General features: G+C 37.6%; 1 protein-coding gene across 1 annotated transcript in view; it reads right to left on the bottom strand.

Moving 5' to 3' along the window:
• Positions 1-21,438, bottom strand: part of MAP3K5 (mitogen-activated protein kinase kinase kinase 5) — a 292,350-nt gene that overhangs the window by 3,731 nt on the left and 267,181 nt on the right. Inside the window, exons 26-27 of the mRNA XM_069077285.1 lie at positions 5,908-6,151; positions 1,471-1,583 (exon numbers count right to left, since the gene is read on the bottom strand). Coding sequence (XP_068933386.1) covers positions 1,471-1,583; positions 5,908-6,151 — 357 coding nt within the window. The remainder of the gene's footprint in view (positions 1-1,470; positions 1,584-5,907; positions 6,152-21,438) is intronic.

Here is a 21,438-nt window from a genome sequence, read left to right as displayed (position 1 = left end):
TATATGTGTATATGCATGTAAATTTACCATGTGCACATACATATAGGTATATGTCTGTCTATATACACACTTATGCATATTGGTATATATTATACATATAAAATCACATAGAGGAATATTTTAGTCATGCCTGTATCCAAAGAATTACAAATTTCATGGAAATGTCTGAATTAATGATGTGCTTGATTTCAAATATAGTTTCTGATTAAGATGGGCTTGTTATAGGTCGTCAGAAATCACTGATGTTTCACTGTGAAGAGAAGTGTCAATTTGGGTCTTGATATGAGGAGCATGAAATTTTTTTTTTCTTTTTACGGCATCGAATGAAATGCTATATATCTTATAGGTGGGGTGTACTTTTAATAGATTGCAGCATTGTCATTGATTTTTGGAAATGACAGAATGATCCTCACATTTTGCCTTTTTATCCATTTAATTAGCTTGGTAAAATTTCAGAATTTATGCCATCTGTGTGGTTTTTGTCTTTTCACTTGACATAGCATAGGCATAATTTGGAGATATTCTCATATGTTTAATAATCTCTAGTCTCTGAGGTAGCCACACAGTTGAACCCACTAACAGCAACCTCCACAGAAGTCCTGTTGTGATGCCTCAGCCTAGGTTGTCAAAGGCGAAGTCAGCAGAATAAGTTCCAGCTGGGCTTATTGCAAGCTGGGAAGAATTCTTGCATGGGTGGTGATGAACCATGTCTCTTGTCACTTTGTATGTCTCTTGTCCATAAACCAGCCTGGTTAAGTGTGAAAAGGTTTATCACCTAAAGTTGTCTACTAGGTGATATCTTTTGGGGGCCATCGTAACTCATGGAGACTACCTACTAAAACACAGAAGGATTGTGATTTGTGTGGATGGAGAGAACATGTAGAGAATCAATGGAGCTTCCAAAGTATGACTACCAACCTCTCTTCCCCCCAACCCCACCCCCCAAGCCAGCTAGATAATGACTTCTCTTTTCTACCTCACAAAGGACATGTAGGTCAACTCTGTTAGGGGAGTTATCACTAAATAAATATGCCTTTAGCTTCTTTGGTCTTCAAATTCTAAACATGGCAGAGAAAAACGCAATATCATGGAAATGTAGTAAAATGCAGACTTAAAGAGAAATGGTGAAAAAGAAAGGAGAGCAGCAGACTATTTCAATAACATTATCCTTGAATATAAATGTATATATGTTTTTTAAAAACCTACCTTTACTTGTTTCCTTCTTTTTTGTATCCCTAGCAAAAGTACAGTGACTGGCACCTAATAGGAGCTTAATAAATGTTTATGGATTGTTTGCTACTATTAACAGAGCCCCCAAAGCAATGGCTGCTAATAGATATGATTCAAGTGACACAGTGACTTTGTGTGCAGGAAACAAAAATATTTGTCTTTCTTCCACACACACATGTATGTATGTATGTTGTTGCAGCCCCTTTAAAAAGCATTACTTTAAGATTCTCCACCATTTACCTATTGGTTGTGACTTAAGCTTCAGGTGTTTAATTTCTTGATCTTTTTCTTCAATTGCTTGATGAAGGAGTGCTTGGAATTCTCTCTCCTTCCGAACTAATTCCTCCAGCAGTCTATAGGGAGAAAAATTCAAATTGAACAATATGACTAAATTTTGTTAGAGTTAACAATATCATTTAGAAATCTTCCAGTCTACCCTTTGGCTGCAGAAAAGACTTTAAATGACTTATCCTAGAAAAGTAATTTCCAATCAAAATCACTTGTGTATACATTATCCTATTTTCTTTTGTAATCACTAAGTAGCAAATTAAAACTTTAGGCTTTCACAAACTTATACAAAGTCTAGTTCTCTATAAAACCATTAAGATGTTTATGAAAAGGAGAAAAAAAATCCCTTTTTTCCCTTTCAAAACTGATAAAATTTGAGAAAAAAATGTACTATGGCTATGACTGTTTATTGCAAGGAAAAAAAAAGAGCTTTGAGACACAAATAATATACTTGTAAACATCCCTTACATGTGAACTGTTCCTATAGTGGGTCACATGGGGATTCTCCTCTTGCTAATATAATTACAGAGGGAGAAGAAGATGGAACATGCTCTCAGTGATAAGGTGCATATGGGAGAGAGAAGACGAACCCAAGTTTAGAGTGACTATTGGGAAGTGGGCAAGGACGCCCTTCAAGACCGAAGATTGGGGTTCAATTACTGGTTTCACCACTTGCTACCTATTTGACTTGACTTAACCTACCAAAACTTCATCTGTAAATGCCCTGCAAGGTTCCATCCATCAAGCTTTAAATCTATGTTCATATATGATCCTTTCCTGGGACACATTTTTCCATGGAAGGATAGGAAAATATAATATTTGAAACATAATCCTTATGCCAGAAGAATTTTTGGGTACTACTCAAAGCCATCATGGTGGAACTTGTTAAAGTTTATGCTTCTCTAGCCCACAAGAACTCAGGGGCACCTGAACAACGAAAGGGTCTATGAGGTGCAAGGGAGGCATGAATGGGTTAAAACATATTATGGAGAATGAATTAGGCAGATGAAGCAGCACAAAGGATATCACCAGTGGTGTACACCAAGAAATGGAGGGTGGGTTGGCCATGTGACTTGAGGAAAGAATGATTGATGGAGACCCTCAATGTGCTCAGGGGTATCCATGCAATGCAAAGAGACTAGAGGAACTCATATAATTGGAAGAGACTTCAGTCCAACACATTCATTTTACAAATGAGGATACTAGATCACACAGTAATGACTAGAGGTAGTATCAAAGCAAGGTCTACTGACTCCAAATAGTCAGTGCACTGCACAGGATGAGAAGGTATATTCCAGGGTGAGCTGCAATCAGCAGCACTACTTTGAAAGAAACAACCAAATTATTAAGAACTTCAAACAACTTCATGTGAACACTGTGAATAAATAGACATTTGTGGGCAAACTGAGAGCTTGATAACCATTTATAAAATTGTTTCTATGGGGAAATGAGCTGCTAAATTATAAACAGATGCAATTTGGGAATATAGTCTGTTGGCAAGTCAGGAACACTAACTTGAGGAGTATTGTGAAACAAAATTGATTTTGAAATTAATGCCAATATAAAAAGATGTGTTATTTATTAATCTTCTAAGACAAAGGAATAGGAGTATTGGGACAGGGCTAACCAAGAGAGTCTGAATTGTAAGGGCACAGGTGGAAAAGTTGATGGTTAGAAGCTCCAGGAAGGTAAACTAATAATTAAGGTTCCTAATAATTAGAGCTAACCCTTGATGGAATAGGCTGCCTGCATCAAAAGGTAACGAATTCCTTCTAAGCAGAGCTCTTCAAGCAAAGGTTACATTATAACTTCTAGTAAATGTCACATATCAAACCTGTCTCTGTGTGTGTGTGTTGGATTTCCACAAGTGGGTGAAGAACTCAAAATATGGTGAGATATGAGGAACTGGTCAGTGGAACGGAACACAAAGGGTGGCTTCAAAAACAAGACAGTTCTCTTACCCTGAGAGTTGTGATTCTGGCAAATAAAGAACTCAAGTATCAGGGCATGAAATGAGAACTCCCAATGGAAAGTCATGCCTCCTATACTCCCCTACCCCTTTCCATATCAAGATGATCTAAGGAAAAACTCATCAAACCTAAGAAGACAGATTTTATTTTTTTTTAACCTTGGTAAGACTATACACACACACACACACACACACACACACACACTGCTAAATATGGAGAGTTTCACATTTTTCAGACTAACCTTTTAAAGCCTAAATGAATCACTGAAAAGTAATTTTATTGAAATACCTAGAGAAGAATGGAACATTTTCCTAAGTGGTAATAAGATAATATAGGTCTTTTCTCCTTAATAGTAAACCTAGTAGTGAAGTTTGAACCTTTATAAAAAGCCCTCAGGCTTTTGAATCATTTTCCCTCTCCCACACATTGCTAAGAAACACAAGAAACCCCAGAGTTCTAAAATCAACTGCCACATGCCAATTCATTTTTATTACAGGAAGCTATAAATTATAAAGATTTAGGCCTTGTGCTATACCAAAGGCAGGGGGAAAAGAGGAAATATTAACAGTCAGTTTAAGTCACCGATATTATGCAGTCTCTGTGCTATCAAGGTCTCATGAAGACAAACTAAGTTTAATGCATTTGGTATTTTTGGTCAAATGAAACTTAGTTAACTCTTTGCTAATGTTCATCCTTTTATTAGAACAAAAGCAAATCCTTTAGCAGCATTAATTTTGTCTTCCCTCCTCCTACCCCCAAAAGGACTCTGTATTTCCATCCATGGGTTTTCAAGAATGTGTACTTTCTGTTCTTTGTTTAACTATCTGTCAGGAGGAATAGAATGCTCTGGAGTCTGTTTCCCAGGCAGTCTATGAGATGTTACATCTGAGTTGCTCTACAAATCCTAGAGATAAAAAGCTCCAAAGGACGAACTGATATCTATGTTGATGCAAGCAAAAAGTGGTTTTCAACCAAACTAGCTAAGTTAAAACATTCTGTTTGGCATATGGATGTCCCAATGATAGCAAAAGTACAAACAGAGGGTCTCTTCTGCCACTGGATTGATGTGCCTTTGAGAATCTGTGGGGAAATATGAATAAAAATGACATAGGGCAAGAAGGTGCAGCGGATTTGTGATTTCTGTTGGGGGGGGAGGGGAGGAGACCTAAACTGATGAAATCACGTATCCATTTATGTTATTTTGTAAAGAACAGACTGGAAATCATGTTAAAATGAAAAATACAGTACTTGGGGGCTGCTAGGTGGTGCAGTGAGTAGAGTGCCGGCCCCGGAGTCAGGAGGACCTGAGTTTGGATTTGGCCCCAGACACTTAACACACACACACACACACACACACACACACTCATACACACAACCCAAAAAAACTAGCCATGTGACCTTGAGCAAGTTACTTAACCCCAATTGCCCTTCAAAAAGCAAAAAAAAAATACAGTATTGAATTACATTTGGATTTTCATTGTTTATCAAAGTAGACAGAAAAAAGAGAATCAATTTTATAAAAACATCTCAGCAAAATCATTATTGGAGAGTCTGTGGGAAGATAGGCACACTGGTCATACCCATTCTAGAAAACAATTTGGAATCATTCAAGAAAAGGGACTAAATAATTCATATCCTTTGACCCAGTGACCCCACTATTGGGCCTTTTTCCTGAGGTGGTCAAAATAGAAAATTTGAATATATTCTGTAGTATTCAAAGTGGCACCTTTTCCTGCTAGCAAAAACCAGGAAACAAAGTAGGTTCTCATGAACTGGGGAATGACTGAAAACTGTGGTATGTGAATATTATGGACTATTATTGTGCAGCAAGAAATTACAAATACAAGGAATTCAGAGAAGCATGGGAAAACATGTATGAACTGATACATGGTGAAATAAGTAGAACAAAAAAATGATATTCATAATTACTACAACAATGTAAATAAAAAGTCCCTAAAAGGAAGCCAACTGGTAAGTGAAAAACTAATAATGGTCCCAGAAAACAGATAATAAAACATACCTCCCTCCCCTCAGTAAAGAGGCAGGGGACTGTTAGGACAAAATGTTGTATATGTTATCAAATATGGACAGTGTATCAATTGTTTTTAATTATTTTTGTTTCTTATATGGAGGGTTAAATTCTTTGAATTACAGGAAGAAGGAAGAGGGAGATATACATTTTTTTAAAAGAGTCAATAAAACTAATTTTTAAAAAAGGAGAGGGGCAGCTAGGTGGCACAGTGAATAGAGCACAGGCTTTGGAGTCAGGAGGACCTGAGTTCAAATCTGACCTCAGACACTTAACACAAAAACTAGCCGTGTGACCTTGGGCAAGTCACTTAACCCCAACTGCCCTCCAAAAAGCAAAAAAAAAAAAAAAAAGGGAGAAAGACTCAAGATTTACAAAATGAACACTTACCTATTTGTCTCTATTTTCATTCTCCCAAGCTGGATGTTCAGAGACCTGTGAGCACCTTGGGAATCATGAGATACGGTGGAACTGAGTGTGCTCACCCCAGAGGTGGCCACAGCATCTTCAATGACTGCCTGAGGTCTTCGATGTGTTTGACTGGGAGGCTGTTCGTCATGGTCATCTTCAACATCCAGGTCATCCTGATCGGCTGTATCACTTTCAGATGCAAGACTAAAATGTGGCCTGAGCTCTAGGAGGGACAGCATTAACAACAGCATTAACCAAAATATAACATGCTACCCTGACATTCTGATGTAACGCGACTGGCATTCACTTTGTTTCTATAATAGAGAGTCACAGAGACAAAGAAATTTCAAAAATGGAAGCGACATTAAGAATTACATGGGCCTAATATGAAAATGTTTTACATGATTGCACACATGTAACCTATATTGGATTGCTTACCATCTCAGAGAGGATCAAATGAGGTAATAAATGCATGATATAAACAATTCAATGCAACAAATATTTAAGTTTTTGTATAAGGTGCCACACTAGGCACTGGGAATACCAAGCAAAAATGGATCAGTTCCTGCTTTCAAGAAGGTAACATTCTCCTTGGGCATGGGGGAGTGGGATGAATAAATTATGTAGACAGAAGAGTAAATATGAGGTAATTTAATGAGAGAAAGAATAATAACTAGGAGAACTGGAAAAAACATTCTATAGGAAGATATGTCAGCTATAAGCTGAAGGAAAGCAAAGATTCTTTCTTAGAGGTAGAGCAAAGGAGAGAAGAATATTCTTGACGTGACTTTAGGGAACTGCTTAGTTTTGCTGTAATCCTGAATGTGTAAAGAGAACTATGAAATAACACTGGAAAGCTAAGGTGGGAGCCCAATCAAGGAAGGCTTTAAATGTTAAGCTAAGATGTTCATGTTTTATAAATGAGCCAAAAGGAGATTACTGAAGGATTTTTGAGTGGCATAGAGACGGGATCAGATCTGACTGTCAGGAACCTGGTAGCCATGTGGAAAATGGATTCAAGTGGGGCAACTGGAAGCAAGGGAATTAACATCATTAATAATAACAGCACCAGAAAGTGTAATTATTTATAAGACGATTCTCTTTGGGAAAGTACAATCTAAAGTCTAGGGAGGACTAGGAAGACATCTTTCTTCCTACCATATCAGTGGAAACATAGTTTTCATCCTGTCCACATCCCACTCCCACTAATGCCACACTCTGACCCCTACGTCTCCCCCCAAAAAAACAGGAGAGAGTACTTAAAGTTCTAGACACTATGGGAAATGGGGTGGAAGTAAGATGTAGGAAGCTGTAGCAGAAGGAGACAGAATATAGCAGTATTGGCTATTATGGTTTGGTTGGGGGTCAGGAGGATTCAATGGAGGAAATGCTAAAAGAGGGGAGACCAAGACAGCAGGTTGTGGTGCTTGAAGGAGTTCAAGAACGGATTCTCATGCCAATGGTGGTGGCCTTTGGGGAAAGAGCGGGAAGGGAAGGGAAGAAGCAGAGCATTAGTATTCATTTTTAAGTCTGATATCTGCAAGCTGGATTGTATCTCCTTAAATTTGGAGACAAATTTGCATTGTATTGAATCTTATCTGGGCCTGTTTATTTTTTTATTTTTTGCTTTTTGGAGAGGGGAAGGTAGGGCGATTGGGGTTAAGTGACTTGCCCAAGGTCACATGGCTAGTTTTTGTGTTAAGTGACTGAGGCCGGATTTGAACTCAGGTCCTCCTGACTCCAGGGCCGGTGCTCTATTCACTGCACCACCTAGCCGCCCCTTTCTGGGCCTATATAAATAGATTCATGTAAATTACCTGGTTGCAATTAAAGTAACCCTCATTAGTAACTGAACAAACCTTTAAAATTACACAGCAACTATGGCCAATTGTTATTTTATGGGGAATCTTTCATTAAGCAAGGATCTGAACACCCTCTATAAGCAAAGCCCTAAGCCAGAGCCTGCTGAGAAGCATGGAGATGAAGACATGGGCTCTGCCCTTTAGGAACCTTCAGTAAAGAAGCAAAGATAAGATATAAACCACAAAAACCCCCGATCCAAAGTACATGGGCTTTAGTGCTTAAAGACATCAGAGAAAATGCTACTGAAGTACAAAGAAGCACAAAACTCCAGCTTTGTAGCAGGGGCAGTATTTGAATGGGGGCTTCCTTCAACACTGGGTAGGATTTTGAGAGGTGATGACAGGGCTGTGGGGAGGGGAAGGCACTCCAGAAGAGGGAATAAATGTGGCGAGCAAAGGGGAGGAAGTGCAGGATATAGCAAAGAAATGGTGAATAGTTCAATGGGATTGGAATAAAGTAATGGAAAGAAGGTAACAGTGGGCTGTAAGATTGGAAGGGTAGTATGGGGGTTTACTTGTTAAGGATTTAGATGCCTTGCTAAGGAGTTTGTACTTTATCCTATAAACAATGGGAGACAATAAAGGCTTTAGAAGTGGGGAGTGCCCCAGGAGGGTCCAGGCTTTAGGAAGAATAACCTGGCAATGCTGTGATGAATAAAATAGTTTAGGCTAGAAATTCCAAAGTGGGGTATACACATCTTAGGGGGTGTGTAAGATGGTACCTTGAAAAGTACAGGTAGGAAATACTAGAAACATCGTTGTTGAATCATTTCAGTTGTGCCTGACTCTTCACGGTCCCTTTTGGGGTTTTCTTGGAAAGGATACTAGAGTGATTTGCCATTTCTTTTTCAAGCTCATTTTACAGATGAGGAAACTGAGGCAAACAGAGTGAAGTGATTTGCGTAGTCACTTAACACACAGCTAGTAAATGTCTGAGGCAGAATTTGAACTTAGGAAGAAGAATCTTTGATCCCACTGGACCAACTACCTGCAGATTTAGAGGAGGGTCTCAGAGGTCTTTGATCTAATCCCTTATTTTGCAGATGAGGAAACTGAGATAAAGACAAGTGATACAATTTGTCCAAGGCCACTGAACTAGTAAGAGTCTGAGGAAGGATTCTAATCCACATTTTCCTGATTCCAAGGCCATTTTCATATCCACTATGTCATGCTGCCTCTTATTTTTCGGTCTAAAAATAGAGATGAATTATGATTTACTAGTACTTAACATATGCATTGACACTGACACCCTTACATAATCTGTATGTCAGAGAGTTACATGTTACATATGAAATAGCCTGAAGCGAGAGTTCCAGTTTGGAGGGGTTGATAATGATACTGTTGCTCATTTGTTTTGAGCGCAATGCAATGTATTGCAGCCTATCTGTGCCCAGTTAAGCAGAGTTGTGGAAATTATTTGGTTGTAACTAAACTAACCCTCATAGGATGGGCAAATGTTTTAGGAAAAAGAAAAAGATGAAGATGAAGAAGACGGAAACAGATTAAATACAATATTGAACATGCAAACACAGATGAACAATAGAAAAAAGACAGAGCTGACACTTTTCCTACTCCATAACTAGCTCTGAATTATATGACAAAATAAAAACATTTATGATCTAATCAGATCTGACAGGACATCTGATGGGTGGTGGTCATGAAAATCTCCCGGACCACCCAGAGTTCTCTGGTCATCTTCTGCCACTGTTGAAAAGAATAGTTGAGTTTCTAGATGAGTTATACATTCATTCGTCTTTAACAAAAAAGTACTAGTGGGGGCAACTACGTTGGTGCAGTGCATAGAGCACCAGCCCTGGAATCAGGAGGACCTGAGTTCAAATCCAGACTCAGACACTTCATACAACTAGCTGTGTGACCTTGGGCAAGTCACTTAACCCCAATTGCCCTACCTTTTCCCCTCCAAAAAAAAAAAAAGGTGCTCTGTTGACTTTTTTCTATGGTAACAAAATGTCATCAGTAGTATGTTACCTTGAAGATATTTTTAAAATAATGAAACACACAGTCTGTCCCTTCAAGGTAAAGGGTAACTTGCTAACAATGAGGGAGAAAGTAACTGCTTTTCAAAAGAAACTACTCACCACTACTAGGGAGAGAACATCTTGGACAAGGGGTTTTAGCAATGTTGCCATTGTTGTGTGATTCTGTTGCCAAAAATTATGAAAATATGACACCTACCAAAATTCTTGTATCTATACACTTACCTCACCCACAACAATTTTCTGTTTGAAAATCTTTCAAGGAGTGTACCAATAGATTTTAAACAATTTCTTAAAATAGAAACATGAACATTTTTTGATTAGTTAATGAAACAACTCAGAAGATGGAAATTTGCTAGCAATTTCAATAAAACCCTTTGCAGGGTAGGATGGAGTAAGTTGGAAAGTAAGTACCATGACTAAGCAAGTGCTGCCCTCAACATGCTTCATCCATTTGGATCTATCATTGTAACATATCTTTTCCATCTATTCCTGCTATTAAAACCGTGTATTAATATAAACTGAAATCAGAAACTGCCCCTTTGCCCTCTATGGCATACAATGTTAAACCAAGATTTTAAAAAATGACACACGTTCAATCACATTTCTGTCACTTTTGTGAAAGCAAAAAAGTTATAATACTTAAAAAATACCATTTATTTAATCATTATTACACTTTTAAAAATTCCTATTTTGTATGTTTTATAATAGATTGTGGAATGCGGCTTATAAATGGTCAGTGTGTCCTTTTGTTTTAGTGGGCTGTTATTTGTTGGAAGAAAGACTGGAAAGGTGGAGGAGGAAGATGCATTCATTAGGAAATGCCAGCAAAAGAAAAAAAGTATCAATAAAACATTAACAATGGGGAAAACAGTTTCAAAAGTGTGTGTGTGTGTGTGTGTGTGTGTGTGTGTGTGTGTAGCCTGAGTTCATGGGACTGAGGAAAAAGAAAGTAAATAGTTAGGCAATAGTGATAATAATTATATGCTAGTCTTGAAAAATTTGGTGGTGAAAGGAAGAAGAGATATGGGAGGGTAACATAAGGTTATAGAAGGGCCCTATTATGGGTTCTTTTAGAAGTGGGAGAGAGAAAGGGAGAAGGGTGGAGAGAGGGGGGGAAGAGAGAGAGAGAAGGAGAGAGAATAATTGATGAAGCAAGGCAGGGAAGTCAAAAGATAGAGGAGTTAATCTTGAAAAGGAAAAGCAACATTACTCCCTCATAGATAACCGGAAGTGAAGAGAGGAGACTGAAAATACAGAGAAATACTGAGGTTGAGAAGAGGGAAGTTGAGAAGCCCATGGCTAAGGGACCTCAGTAAAGTCTGAACCAACATCATCTGCCTAGAATGAGGGAAATGAAGATAGGGTTGGGATCTTAAGAAAACTATTCAAAGTTTGCAACAATTGCTTTGGGGAGTAAATCAAGGAATTAGTTCCAAGATGAATAAAAAGCTTTCTGAGCATCTGTAAACACCCAGTTGAGGCAAGCATTTCTTTTTAGGGAAATCAATTGGCACACTTTTGGAACTTTCTCTACTCATATTTGGTAGCCCTATAATTGGCATGAAGAATGCAGTTGGTATCATTTAGTCAGTCTGTGAAAACAGTTAAGGTTCAAATAAAAATTATTCTGAACTTAATAAACACCAAATAAAACGAGCATTTCTATAATGTAGAATTGAGAAGTATAGTTTAATATTAAGGGGATGAAGGATCATCATGGGTTATAGAGTCTTTAGAATGGCTTACTATAATAGGCTGGGTAGGAAAACAAGAGAAGCCAGGAAAGATAAACCAGATGACTATGGAGGCATCAAAAGACAATATTTGGATGAGGGTAAAAAGCTGCCCAGGGTAGATAGAGAAGGTAAAAAGCTGGAAGTTGAAAACATTGATTTTTGGTCTTCAATACATCATTACAAGCTTGGGATGTTTTATTTTTAGGCCATTTATACAGAAAAGGGAGACAGTTCAGAAGTTGGCAGGGAAGGAAGAGGAAGATCATCTATTTTAGAAATTCACTGTGGAAAAATATAAAATACCCAGATGAACAAAATAAATAATGCACTATTTAATTAACCCAATATAAAAAGACTGAACAAGCCTTAAATGAATTCCAAAATAAACCAAAAACTCCAGAACCAGTCAGATGGATTTACCAGTGAATGTTCTCAAACGTTCAAAGAACAATGAATTCTAACATTACATCAACTGTTTGCAATAACAGGAAAAGAAGGGAACCTTTCAATATTTTTTCTATGATACAAATATGGTCTTGATACCTAAATCTGAGAGAAACAAAGCAGGAAAAACATCAGCTGATACCCCTAAAGGATATTAATGCAAAGTTTTAAAATGAAATTTTGAAAAAAAAATAGACTACAATGATACCTTAAAATTATATATTATTACCAAGTTGAATTTATACCAAGAATGACGGATTGGTTCAATATAAGAAAAACTATAAATATAATAAGTCATGTTAATAATAAAAATAATTTTAAAATACACGATCAGGTCAATAGATGCCAAAAAGTCTTTTGGCAAAATCCAACACAAATTTCTGGTGAAAACACTGGAATTGGGGGGAGAGGGGAGGGAGAAGAGAGAGGGGGGAGAAAATGTAAAACTTAAGAGATTGTGGAACTGAATATTGTAAATTAAAAGTAAATAAAAAGACATCAATAAAAAAAGAAAAAAGAAAACTCTAGAATTAGGAATGAATTAACCTTTTAAAATATAATAGATAATATCTACCTAAAATCAAGAACAAACAGCATATGTAATGAAAAAAAAGTTAGAGGCCTCTCTAAAAAGATCAGGGGCAAAGGAAGGATGCCCATTATCACCACTACTGTTTACCATAATCTAGAAATGTTAGCTATAGCAATAAAACAAAAAAAAAGGAAACTGAGGGAATGAAACAGGCAAAGATGAAACAAAATGATAACTTCTGCAAATGACATGGTAACATATTTAGAAAACCTTTAAGAGTAAAAAATTAAAGAATAAATTTAGCAAAGCTGCAGGACATAAAATAAATCCATGATAAAACCCAGCAGAAATAGTTTGAAAGAGAAAATACATTCAAAATAGTTAGAGAGGATATAAAATATTTGGGAGCCTATCTAGAAGGAATACCTAGAAATTATTAGAATCCAATTATAAAGCACTCTTTACAGAAACACAGACAAAAGTTAGTGGAGAAATATTACCCATCAGTAGGTCAAGCCAATATAATAAAACTGGCAATAGTTACTAAATTAATTTACTTATTCAGTTCCATATAATCAAACTACCAAAGTATTATTTTATAGAATCAGACAAAATAATAATGAAATTCACATGGCAGAGATAAAGATCAAGACTCTCAAGAGTAATAATAAAAAAAAGTAGGAGGGAAGGGAGCCTATCAATACTAAATCTCAAACTCTACTAAAAAGTAGCAATTATTAAAATAATTTGGTAATGGTTAAAAAATAGAGAGATGGATCAGTGGAAAAGATCAGGTACCCAACAAACATGAAGACAAAGTAGAATAAGTGTTCAGTAGACCCAAAGATCCCAGGTAGTGGAGTAAGGATTCACAATTTGTCCTCTGGGAAAATTGGAAAACGGTTTGGTAGAAATTAGATTTAGGGCAACATCTCACATCACATGAAAGAATAAGCTCTAAATGTATACATAACCTAGACCCTAGAGTAACATCCTAAGCAAATTAAAGGAGCAAGGTAGAAATTACCTTTCAGATCTATGGACAAGGGAAAAATTAATGACCAAAGAAATGAAAGAGAAGATCACAAAAGATAAAACATGCAATTTTGCATCATTTATCTAATAAAAATCCCATTTCCAAAATATGTAAGAAAATAATTAAATTTTATAAAATAAAAGGCCATCCTCTCAAAGATCATGAACATATCAAAGGGTGTGAATAGGCAATTTTTGAAGGAAGAAATTGAAGCTTTCAAAAGCTGTATGAAAAATTGCTCTAAATCACTAAAAACTAGAGAACACAAATTAAAATAATCCTGAAGTTTTACTTCATACTTATCAGATGGTAACAATGAAAAGAAGATGAAAATTACAAATACTGGAGGGACTGTAGGAAAAAGCACTTAGTGGGTGTAATGGGAATGTAAATTTAAAGATCTTCCCTGCCCCTAGGCTAAAGTGCACCTGGAGCCTGGGGTAGGAGGCTTGTTTTTCAGTAGATACTTTCTGATTGGCCAGTGGGTCCAAAAGGTTGTTACATTCTCTGAGCTGGGAGAAGGCTATATAAGCCTTGATGTGTAGCTTTGTTTTGGGGCTCACTTTGAGAAGTGTGCTGTGGTTTGATATGGATTCTGGGAAGCCGTTGTCCAGAGCCCCCCAGCTTTGAAAAACCCAGATGTTGAAACCCAGATGTTGATTTGGTATGGAAGTAATGGCTGGACAGTTTGGAAAGCTGTCTACTTGATCTGTTTCTGTCTTGATAATTCTGCCTGTATACTTTGAAGTTCCGGGTGCTGACTTCTTTCCCCTGAACTAGGTAAACGATACATATTTGACTGATTAAAGTAAGCTTGTTAACCCATTTTGAGTTGCTTTCCTTTATCAAAGCAGATCCAAGAACCTGTGTTGGCAGCAAACCCTGAGGACGCCTGGGGTGCTTGCTGCCACAGTGGGGCTATGAATTGGCCCAGCCATTCTGGAAAGTAATTTGGGATTACGTTAAAAAAATTTACTTAACTGTGAATTTACTAAGCTATCACACCACTAGGCTTATGTAAATAGATCAAAGAAAAAAGAAAAGTACTCATATGTTTAAAAGCATTTATAGTAGCTCTTTTCACAGAATACTCAAATTGTAAACTAAGGGAGTACCCACCTATTGGGAAAATGGTGAAATAAATTATGAAATACTTTTGCCCCATTTTTGTTTGTTGTTATTCAGTCAGTTCAATTATGTTCAACTCTTTGTGTCCCTCTTTGGGGTTTTCTTGGTAAAGATACTGGAGTGGTTTGCCATTTTCTTTTCTAGCTCGTTTTACAGATAAGAAATGGAAGCAAATAGGGGTTAAGTGGCTTGCCCAGGGTCACACAGCTAGTAAGTGTCTGAGGCCAGATTTGAACTCAGGAAGATGAGCCTTCCTGACTTCAGGTTCAGCATTCTATTTACTGTGCTGCCTAGCTACCCAATATTGTTTGGGGGAAGAGGCTTATACACCATGAATTTTAGCAGTTCAATGAAAGAAGCAGTCACTTTTCATATTGAACTATGTTCAAGGGGATAGTGCATAATTTGATGTAGATTGTAAAAATCAGTATTGTGGTTAGATACCAAGGACCAGGTGCATCAACTGATGCAAAAATGTTTATTATTATTTTTCATCCTGGGTCATTTTTTTTTTGTTTTATGGTTTAAAAAATGCACTGTGTCAATTTTCGCAGCTTCATCCTTGCATTATTCTTAAATTCCATTCCTTCTAGCTAAAACAGACTTCTACTATTTATGGCCAAAAATATCCCCATTCTTTTCCTCTCTTTTTACTTGACTAATTCCTTTACAAACTTATTCTAAGTATCTTTTTCTGTCTTGGGTAACTTAATGCTGACCCATACACGAGAGTTCAAATCTGGTCTCAGACACTTACCAGCTGTATGACCCTGGGCAAGTCACTTCACCCTGTTTGCCTCAGTTTCTTCATCTGTCAAATGAACTGGAAAAGGCAATAGCAAACCACTCCAGCATCTTTGCCAAGAAAATCCCAAATGGGGACATAAAGAGTCAGACAAAACTGAAAGAACTGAGAAATAACAAAACAAAAGATACTCTTTCTACCTCACTATAACCTAAATGCTGATCATCTTTTTTCCAATTACAAACTAGCCTGAGAATCGAAGTTGTAAAATTGAATTGTTTCCAAAATGCTTGAATTTTGCTTCTTAGTTGAGTAAGTGCTCTCTCTAGAAAGACTGAAGCTTTAAACCACTTATTTGGTTGCTGTTTCCCTCATCAACTTCAAATTTTTAGATATTCATGATAACATATTATCCCCTTTATAAAGAAATCTTAATGACATTTTTATCATTTAGTAAGGGATACTGTGGACTTGGAATCAAGAACTGGGGCAGCTATGTGGTGCAGTGAACTGGCCCTGAAGTCGGGAGGACCTGAGTTCAAATATGGCCTCAGACACCTGACACTTAACTAGTTGTGTGACCTTGGGTAAGTCAATTAACCCCAACTGCCTTGCCTTCCCCCCTCCAAAAAAAAAAGTAGAAGAACTAGACTCAAATTCCGACTTGCACATTTATTACCTATATGACCCCAGGCAAAGCATATCCTCTTTGTTCCTCAGTTGCTTCATCTATGAAAATTGGATGATAAAAATAATCATACTGCCTACCTTACAAGGTTATTGTGAGACTCAAATGAGGTTAAAGTTTGCAAACTGCTTTTTTCCATTTAAAGCACCATATAAACGCCTCCTATTGTCATTTAATGAACTCTTTGTGTCTTACTTGTATGATCTTTTTATTGTACCATTATGGAGATTTTTTTATTTGACACTGTAGACCCAAAATTTCTAAGCTTCTATGGTTCACATGCTATTCTTTGCAAATTAATTATTACCTCTCCTACTTTAAAAAGAAAGTCAAGAAAAAGATCTTTTTTCAGTATAATTCTCCTCTTCCTTCCTCTCAGAGGCATTGCTCCCATTCCAATATCCCCTTCCTGTTTTGAAACAACAGCCACAACAGTCAGTAGAGGCTGTCAGAGGATCTTAAACCACATTAGTCAGTTTTGCAGATGAAGGCAGAATGGTTTCCTTACAGAACACTCTTTCCATAAAACCCTGTGTGCTTTGCTTTTGTTTAGGGCAACAAATGCGTGCCTTCCCTCTTGCCACCCATAAGTAATTGGGTGCAGTGAGAATGAGGACCAGTGACTCTCTTTCCCCGGTTTCCTCTTTCTCATTCACTTCCATTATGTCGATGCAATGAACTTAGCATCAGATTTAGAACTAAAATCACTCCCCTTTTGTCACTGTAGTAGCCAAGGTGAGAGTGAATTAAGAGTGGTAGCTACTTGGAAGAGAGATATATTAAAGCAGTGGAATAAAAAACAATAGGAAAATGTATTAAGCCAAATGGGAGCCACTCAGAAATGCAGTTGCTAGATTTCCCATTTTATACTGTCAAAATAACTGATATAATTATACATTACAAGTATGTTAGATGGTGAATACAGAAAACTTTTAAGTTGGTAAAAACAATGATAGCAAAAAGAATGAACAAAATTGGGAAGCACTGTTCTAGATAAGAAAATTGGTAAATAGTAGATATAGTCAAATAACTATTGTTATTCTAAAAAATTCCAAAATCACTTTACTTGTAGAAGTGTCCAAACATGTCTAATCCCTCTAAAAAAAATCTCTTTTGACAATCATACAGCTAATATAAAATATATCAACAAGGTATTGTTAACCCACTTTTCTTTAATGAGGCATCATTATAGAAAATTCTGTGGACTGTCTTCTTGAAGTCAATATCCATCAACCCACAAAACTGTGTAAATAGTAAATGCAGTAAAAAAAATTATGAGCTAAATGAAAAAATCTGGCAGATGAGAAAAATAATAAAACAATCATTTCTACCAAAGTAGAATGAAAATCTTTTCCCCCTATCCTTTCAAATTTCAGTATTTTGATGGACCAGTAAGCTCATCCTAGCAACTACTTAATGAAATGGTACAAAGTGCAAATCCTTCTGTGGACTCTCTAAATCTGATTCCCTCTAAAACCCCAGGGGAAGTGGGTGTGGCATGGAGGGAAAGGCTGGCATTCTAAATGCTCCTGACTTTCTCTTTCACTGCTTTCTTTTCTAGATAGCCACTAAACATTGTTTTTGGTAAATACTAAATATTGCCTAGAATTCTGCAAGGAGTCAAAGACAAGGTTAACGATGGCTAGTTTTCAGACTCCATTGACTTTCCTTCCTGGAAAACTGGGGCATTTCCTCCTCTCCCATCCTAGGGTACCTTTCTTATTCTCCACAGTCAAAAATCACCAGTAACCACATCTACTAATTCTTTTGTTTTAGTCTGGTGATTTGAAAACATGGCAAGCAGCTGGGAGACTTTTAAAAGCAAGATCCTAGAGGCAATATGGAGACATCAGAATTTATAGAGGAGGGAAGTGATGAGGTTAGATGTATATGTAAGGAGAATAACTTTGGATGCTCCCGGTAGGATGGACTGGAGAAGGAAGAGACTTGAGGCAAGAAGACCAATTAGAAAGGTCACTGTAATAGTCAAGGTGAGAGTGAATTAGAATGGTGGCTATCTGGAGGACAGAGACATTGTAGAAACAAAAATATTGAGAAATTCTGGGGATGTGTGGGACTGAAGGAGGGTGAGGAGCCAAGGGTAACATCAAAGTTGCAAATCCAAATTACAGCAAAGATGGGGGAGAGCCTTGAAAGAAGTAGGAAGTAGGAAAGTTGGGAAAATGGGTGAATTTGGAGGAACAGATAGTGAATTCAGGTTTGAGCCTGAAATGCCTTGGGGCAATTAGTCTGAAATATGCAGTTGGAGATGCATGATTTGAGTTCAGAAATGACAGTAGGATTAGATATATAGATTTGGAGTCATCTGTACAGACGTGATAATTAAACCCCCGGGAGATAATGAGGCCACTGAATGTGAGAGCATGATGAGCAGGTCAATACGATATGACAAAGTGGCCTATGAAGTGGTGTTTCTTGTCACTGGGGGCAAGCTAATCTGAACTTGAACACTTCCTTTTGTGCTTGTGCAAGGAGAACCTGTGGGCCATATTCCATGAGGCTACAACCTTCTCCCTTTGTCTCCTGGTTTCATTTCAAGGGAGAATGTCAAGATCAAGGCAATTCAGTTTGTTTCGAAGTCTGCCCATGCAATGGTCACTAGACAAGGATCTACTGATTAGAGCAGCAACAGCCAAGGAAAACGGAATCTGGTATGGACCTCAGTCATCTCTGCCTCCCTTCCCACCACCCTCCTTGGGAAGGGAAGGAGGCTGCACAGGACCAAGCATCATTTTATTTTGTTTCCTTCGTTGCCTCCATCAAAGAATTCATAAGCTGGGGCAGCTAGGTGGCACAGTGAATAGAACGCTGACCCTGGAGTCAGGAGGACCTGAGTTCAAACCCGACCTCAGACACTTAACACTTACTGGCTGTGTGGCCTTGGGCAAGTCACTTAAGCCCAAATGCCCTACCTTCTCCCCTCCAAAAAAGTTAAAAAACAAAAAAATGAATTCATAAGCCACAGTCATCCCACTAATGAGTAGGCTAGTGGGTACCCGTACTGGGGTAGGCTAGTCCTTAGCAAGCAGACACAATCTGTTTGCCTGGAATATGCTTTGTGTCCTTTCTAAAGGATGTGAATTAGCTGAGCAATGTGAAGTTAAAACACACACATTCATACACGCATACATATATATGTATGTATACAACACATACATATATCTATACATGCAAAATTATAAGTAGATACATGAATTTATATATACACAGATATGACATACATATATGTATATATTTTTCAATATTTTAATTCAAATTCAAATGAGGCAACTTGGAGTAAAGTATAGAATGATGGACTTAGAGAGCCAAGAAAACCTGAGTTCAAATCCTACCTCAAACATTTAGAAGCTCTGTGACCCTGGGCAAATCACTCAATTTCCAAACCTCAGTTTCCTCATCTATAAAATGGAGATAATAATAACACCTCCTTTACAGAGTTGTGTGAAGATCAAATTAAATAGCAGAAGGAAAGCACATTCTGAACCCTGAGGTATTATTTTAATGTGAGATAGCATTATTATTAGCTATGAAATGTTCCTTTTTATTAAGCATGGCCTTTTCTCCTACATATTTCTGGGAATAAGAAAAACATTTAAAGAGGCTACTTTACAAAAACAATACCATAGTGTCAATATTTTTTTTGAGGGGGGAAGGCAAGGCAATTGGGGTTAAGTGACTTACCCAAGGACACATGGCTAGAAAGTGTGACAAGTGTCTGAGGTGCCGCATTTGAACTCAGGTCCTCTTGATTCCACGGCTAGTGCTCTATTCACTGCGCCTCCTAGTTGCCCCCCTAATGTCATCCTTTCTGCTAGTCCTAAATATGCCTTTTGAGTTATATGAATGCTGCCTTTTGATCTAGCAAATCTATCATTTTATTTCATCTTACAGTAGCAGAATGGACCAGCTCTAGAGGCTTCAGAATGATGGCTATGAACAGGTGGGTCTATGAATTTTTTAATATTTGCAGGAATATATTTCTGTGCTTATTTTTCTCAGTTTGAAACTTGTGAGGCATAAAGCATCTATAATTTTGTTTTTTGCAGAAGTGGGCAAGTGGATGAAGAAGTGAGTGCTGGGAAACATAGACTGGAGGTATTAGTTTTCATGCCTTTGCCTCCAGATGTTTCTGGATCCCAGCAATGTTAGATATAGAGGCAGTATTTTGGAAATGCAAAGTATTAGCTTAACTTGGAGATTTCTTTCTCCATGGCTCAAGGGGATGTTGAGGGGGAAGGAAACAGGGAGGGTAACAACAAAGCTGTTACTAGCTGCCTAGGTAGATTGAGAACCCAGTTCTCTTAAAGAGAAATTGCTAATTCAAGCATCTTGGACATTTAAAGATCCTGCCCGTATTCAGCCTTATTGGAGTGGGACTGAAAAAAGGTGTAAGATGAAATCTTAACCCCAAGCCACCACTACCACCTTCCGCAAAGTGACAAGTGAAACTTGCTCTAATTTCCCCCTTCTCCCTTTACCCCAATAACTGATCATTTTCAATTCTTAATCTTGACCTCAAGAGGAAAAAAAAGAGAGGTGCCTTTGATTGCTTCTGTAATTTTAGCCTTCTGGACTGTCAACAACAATCATTACATCTGTATTAAAGACACAGTGAGTAGCAGTAGCTGTAATATAGCTTAAAGCCATCCAATTTTTGGTGCTGTGGTCTAGTTGTTCTGATTCTATATAAACTCAGATTTCAGTATATCAAGGACCTGTGTTTTTGTAGTTGTGGATATTCTCAACTGATGTAGTGGCAAAGTCTTCACAGCCTGCTAGGTGGCATTTCTGAGATGTAGTGGCTGAAAGAAACATCCCCCTTGTGGTCAATTTGAGTGACTTCAAATTTTGCTGGTCTCATTCTTGGACGGAAGACACATAATCTGTTACAAATGGGGGAAGGCTTATATAAAGGCATAGAGGTGGAAGATGCAATGTTGTGCATGAGGAATAGCAAGTAGAAAATTTTGGTTAGACTGAAGAACATGCCAGCCTAAAAAGGTGGGCTAGAGCTATATTGTGCAGGACTTAAAATGCTAAACAGAAGAGCTGGTATTTTCAACTAGAGGTAACAGGAAGCCACTAGATAAACAAAATGACAATGTTTGGCCTGAAAAAGAGATGAGAAGATGTGCTTCCCTCCCCTCTTTGTAAGGGACTGGGAGTATGGAACACAGGGTATTCTGACAAATTCAGTTGATATCTTTGTTAGTTTTGCTGAATTGCTTCCCGCCCACATTTCCATTCTTGAATAGCAATGATAGGGGGTGGGTGTGTGTGTGTGTGTGTGTGTGTGTGTGTGTGTGTGTGTGTGTGTG

This window comes from Petaurus breviceps, unplaced genomic scaffold (assembly GCF_028583685.1).
Source record: "Petaurus breviceps papuanus isolate PSGF00001 unplaced genomic scaffold, PetGlider_PUasm1.0 90977, whole genome shotgun sequence".
Taxonomy (NCBI): Eukaryota; Metazoa; Chordata; class Mammalia; order Diprotodontia; family Petauridae; genus Petaurus; species Petaurus breviceps.
This window is presented reverse-complemented; position numbering and strand designations above follow the sequence as displayed.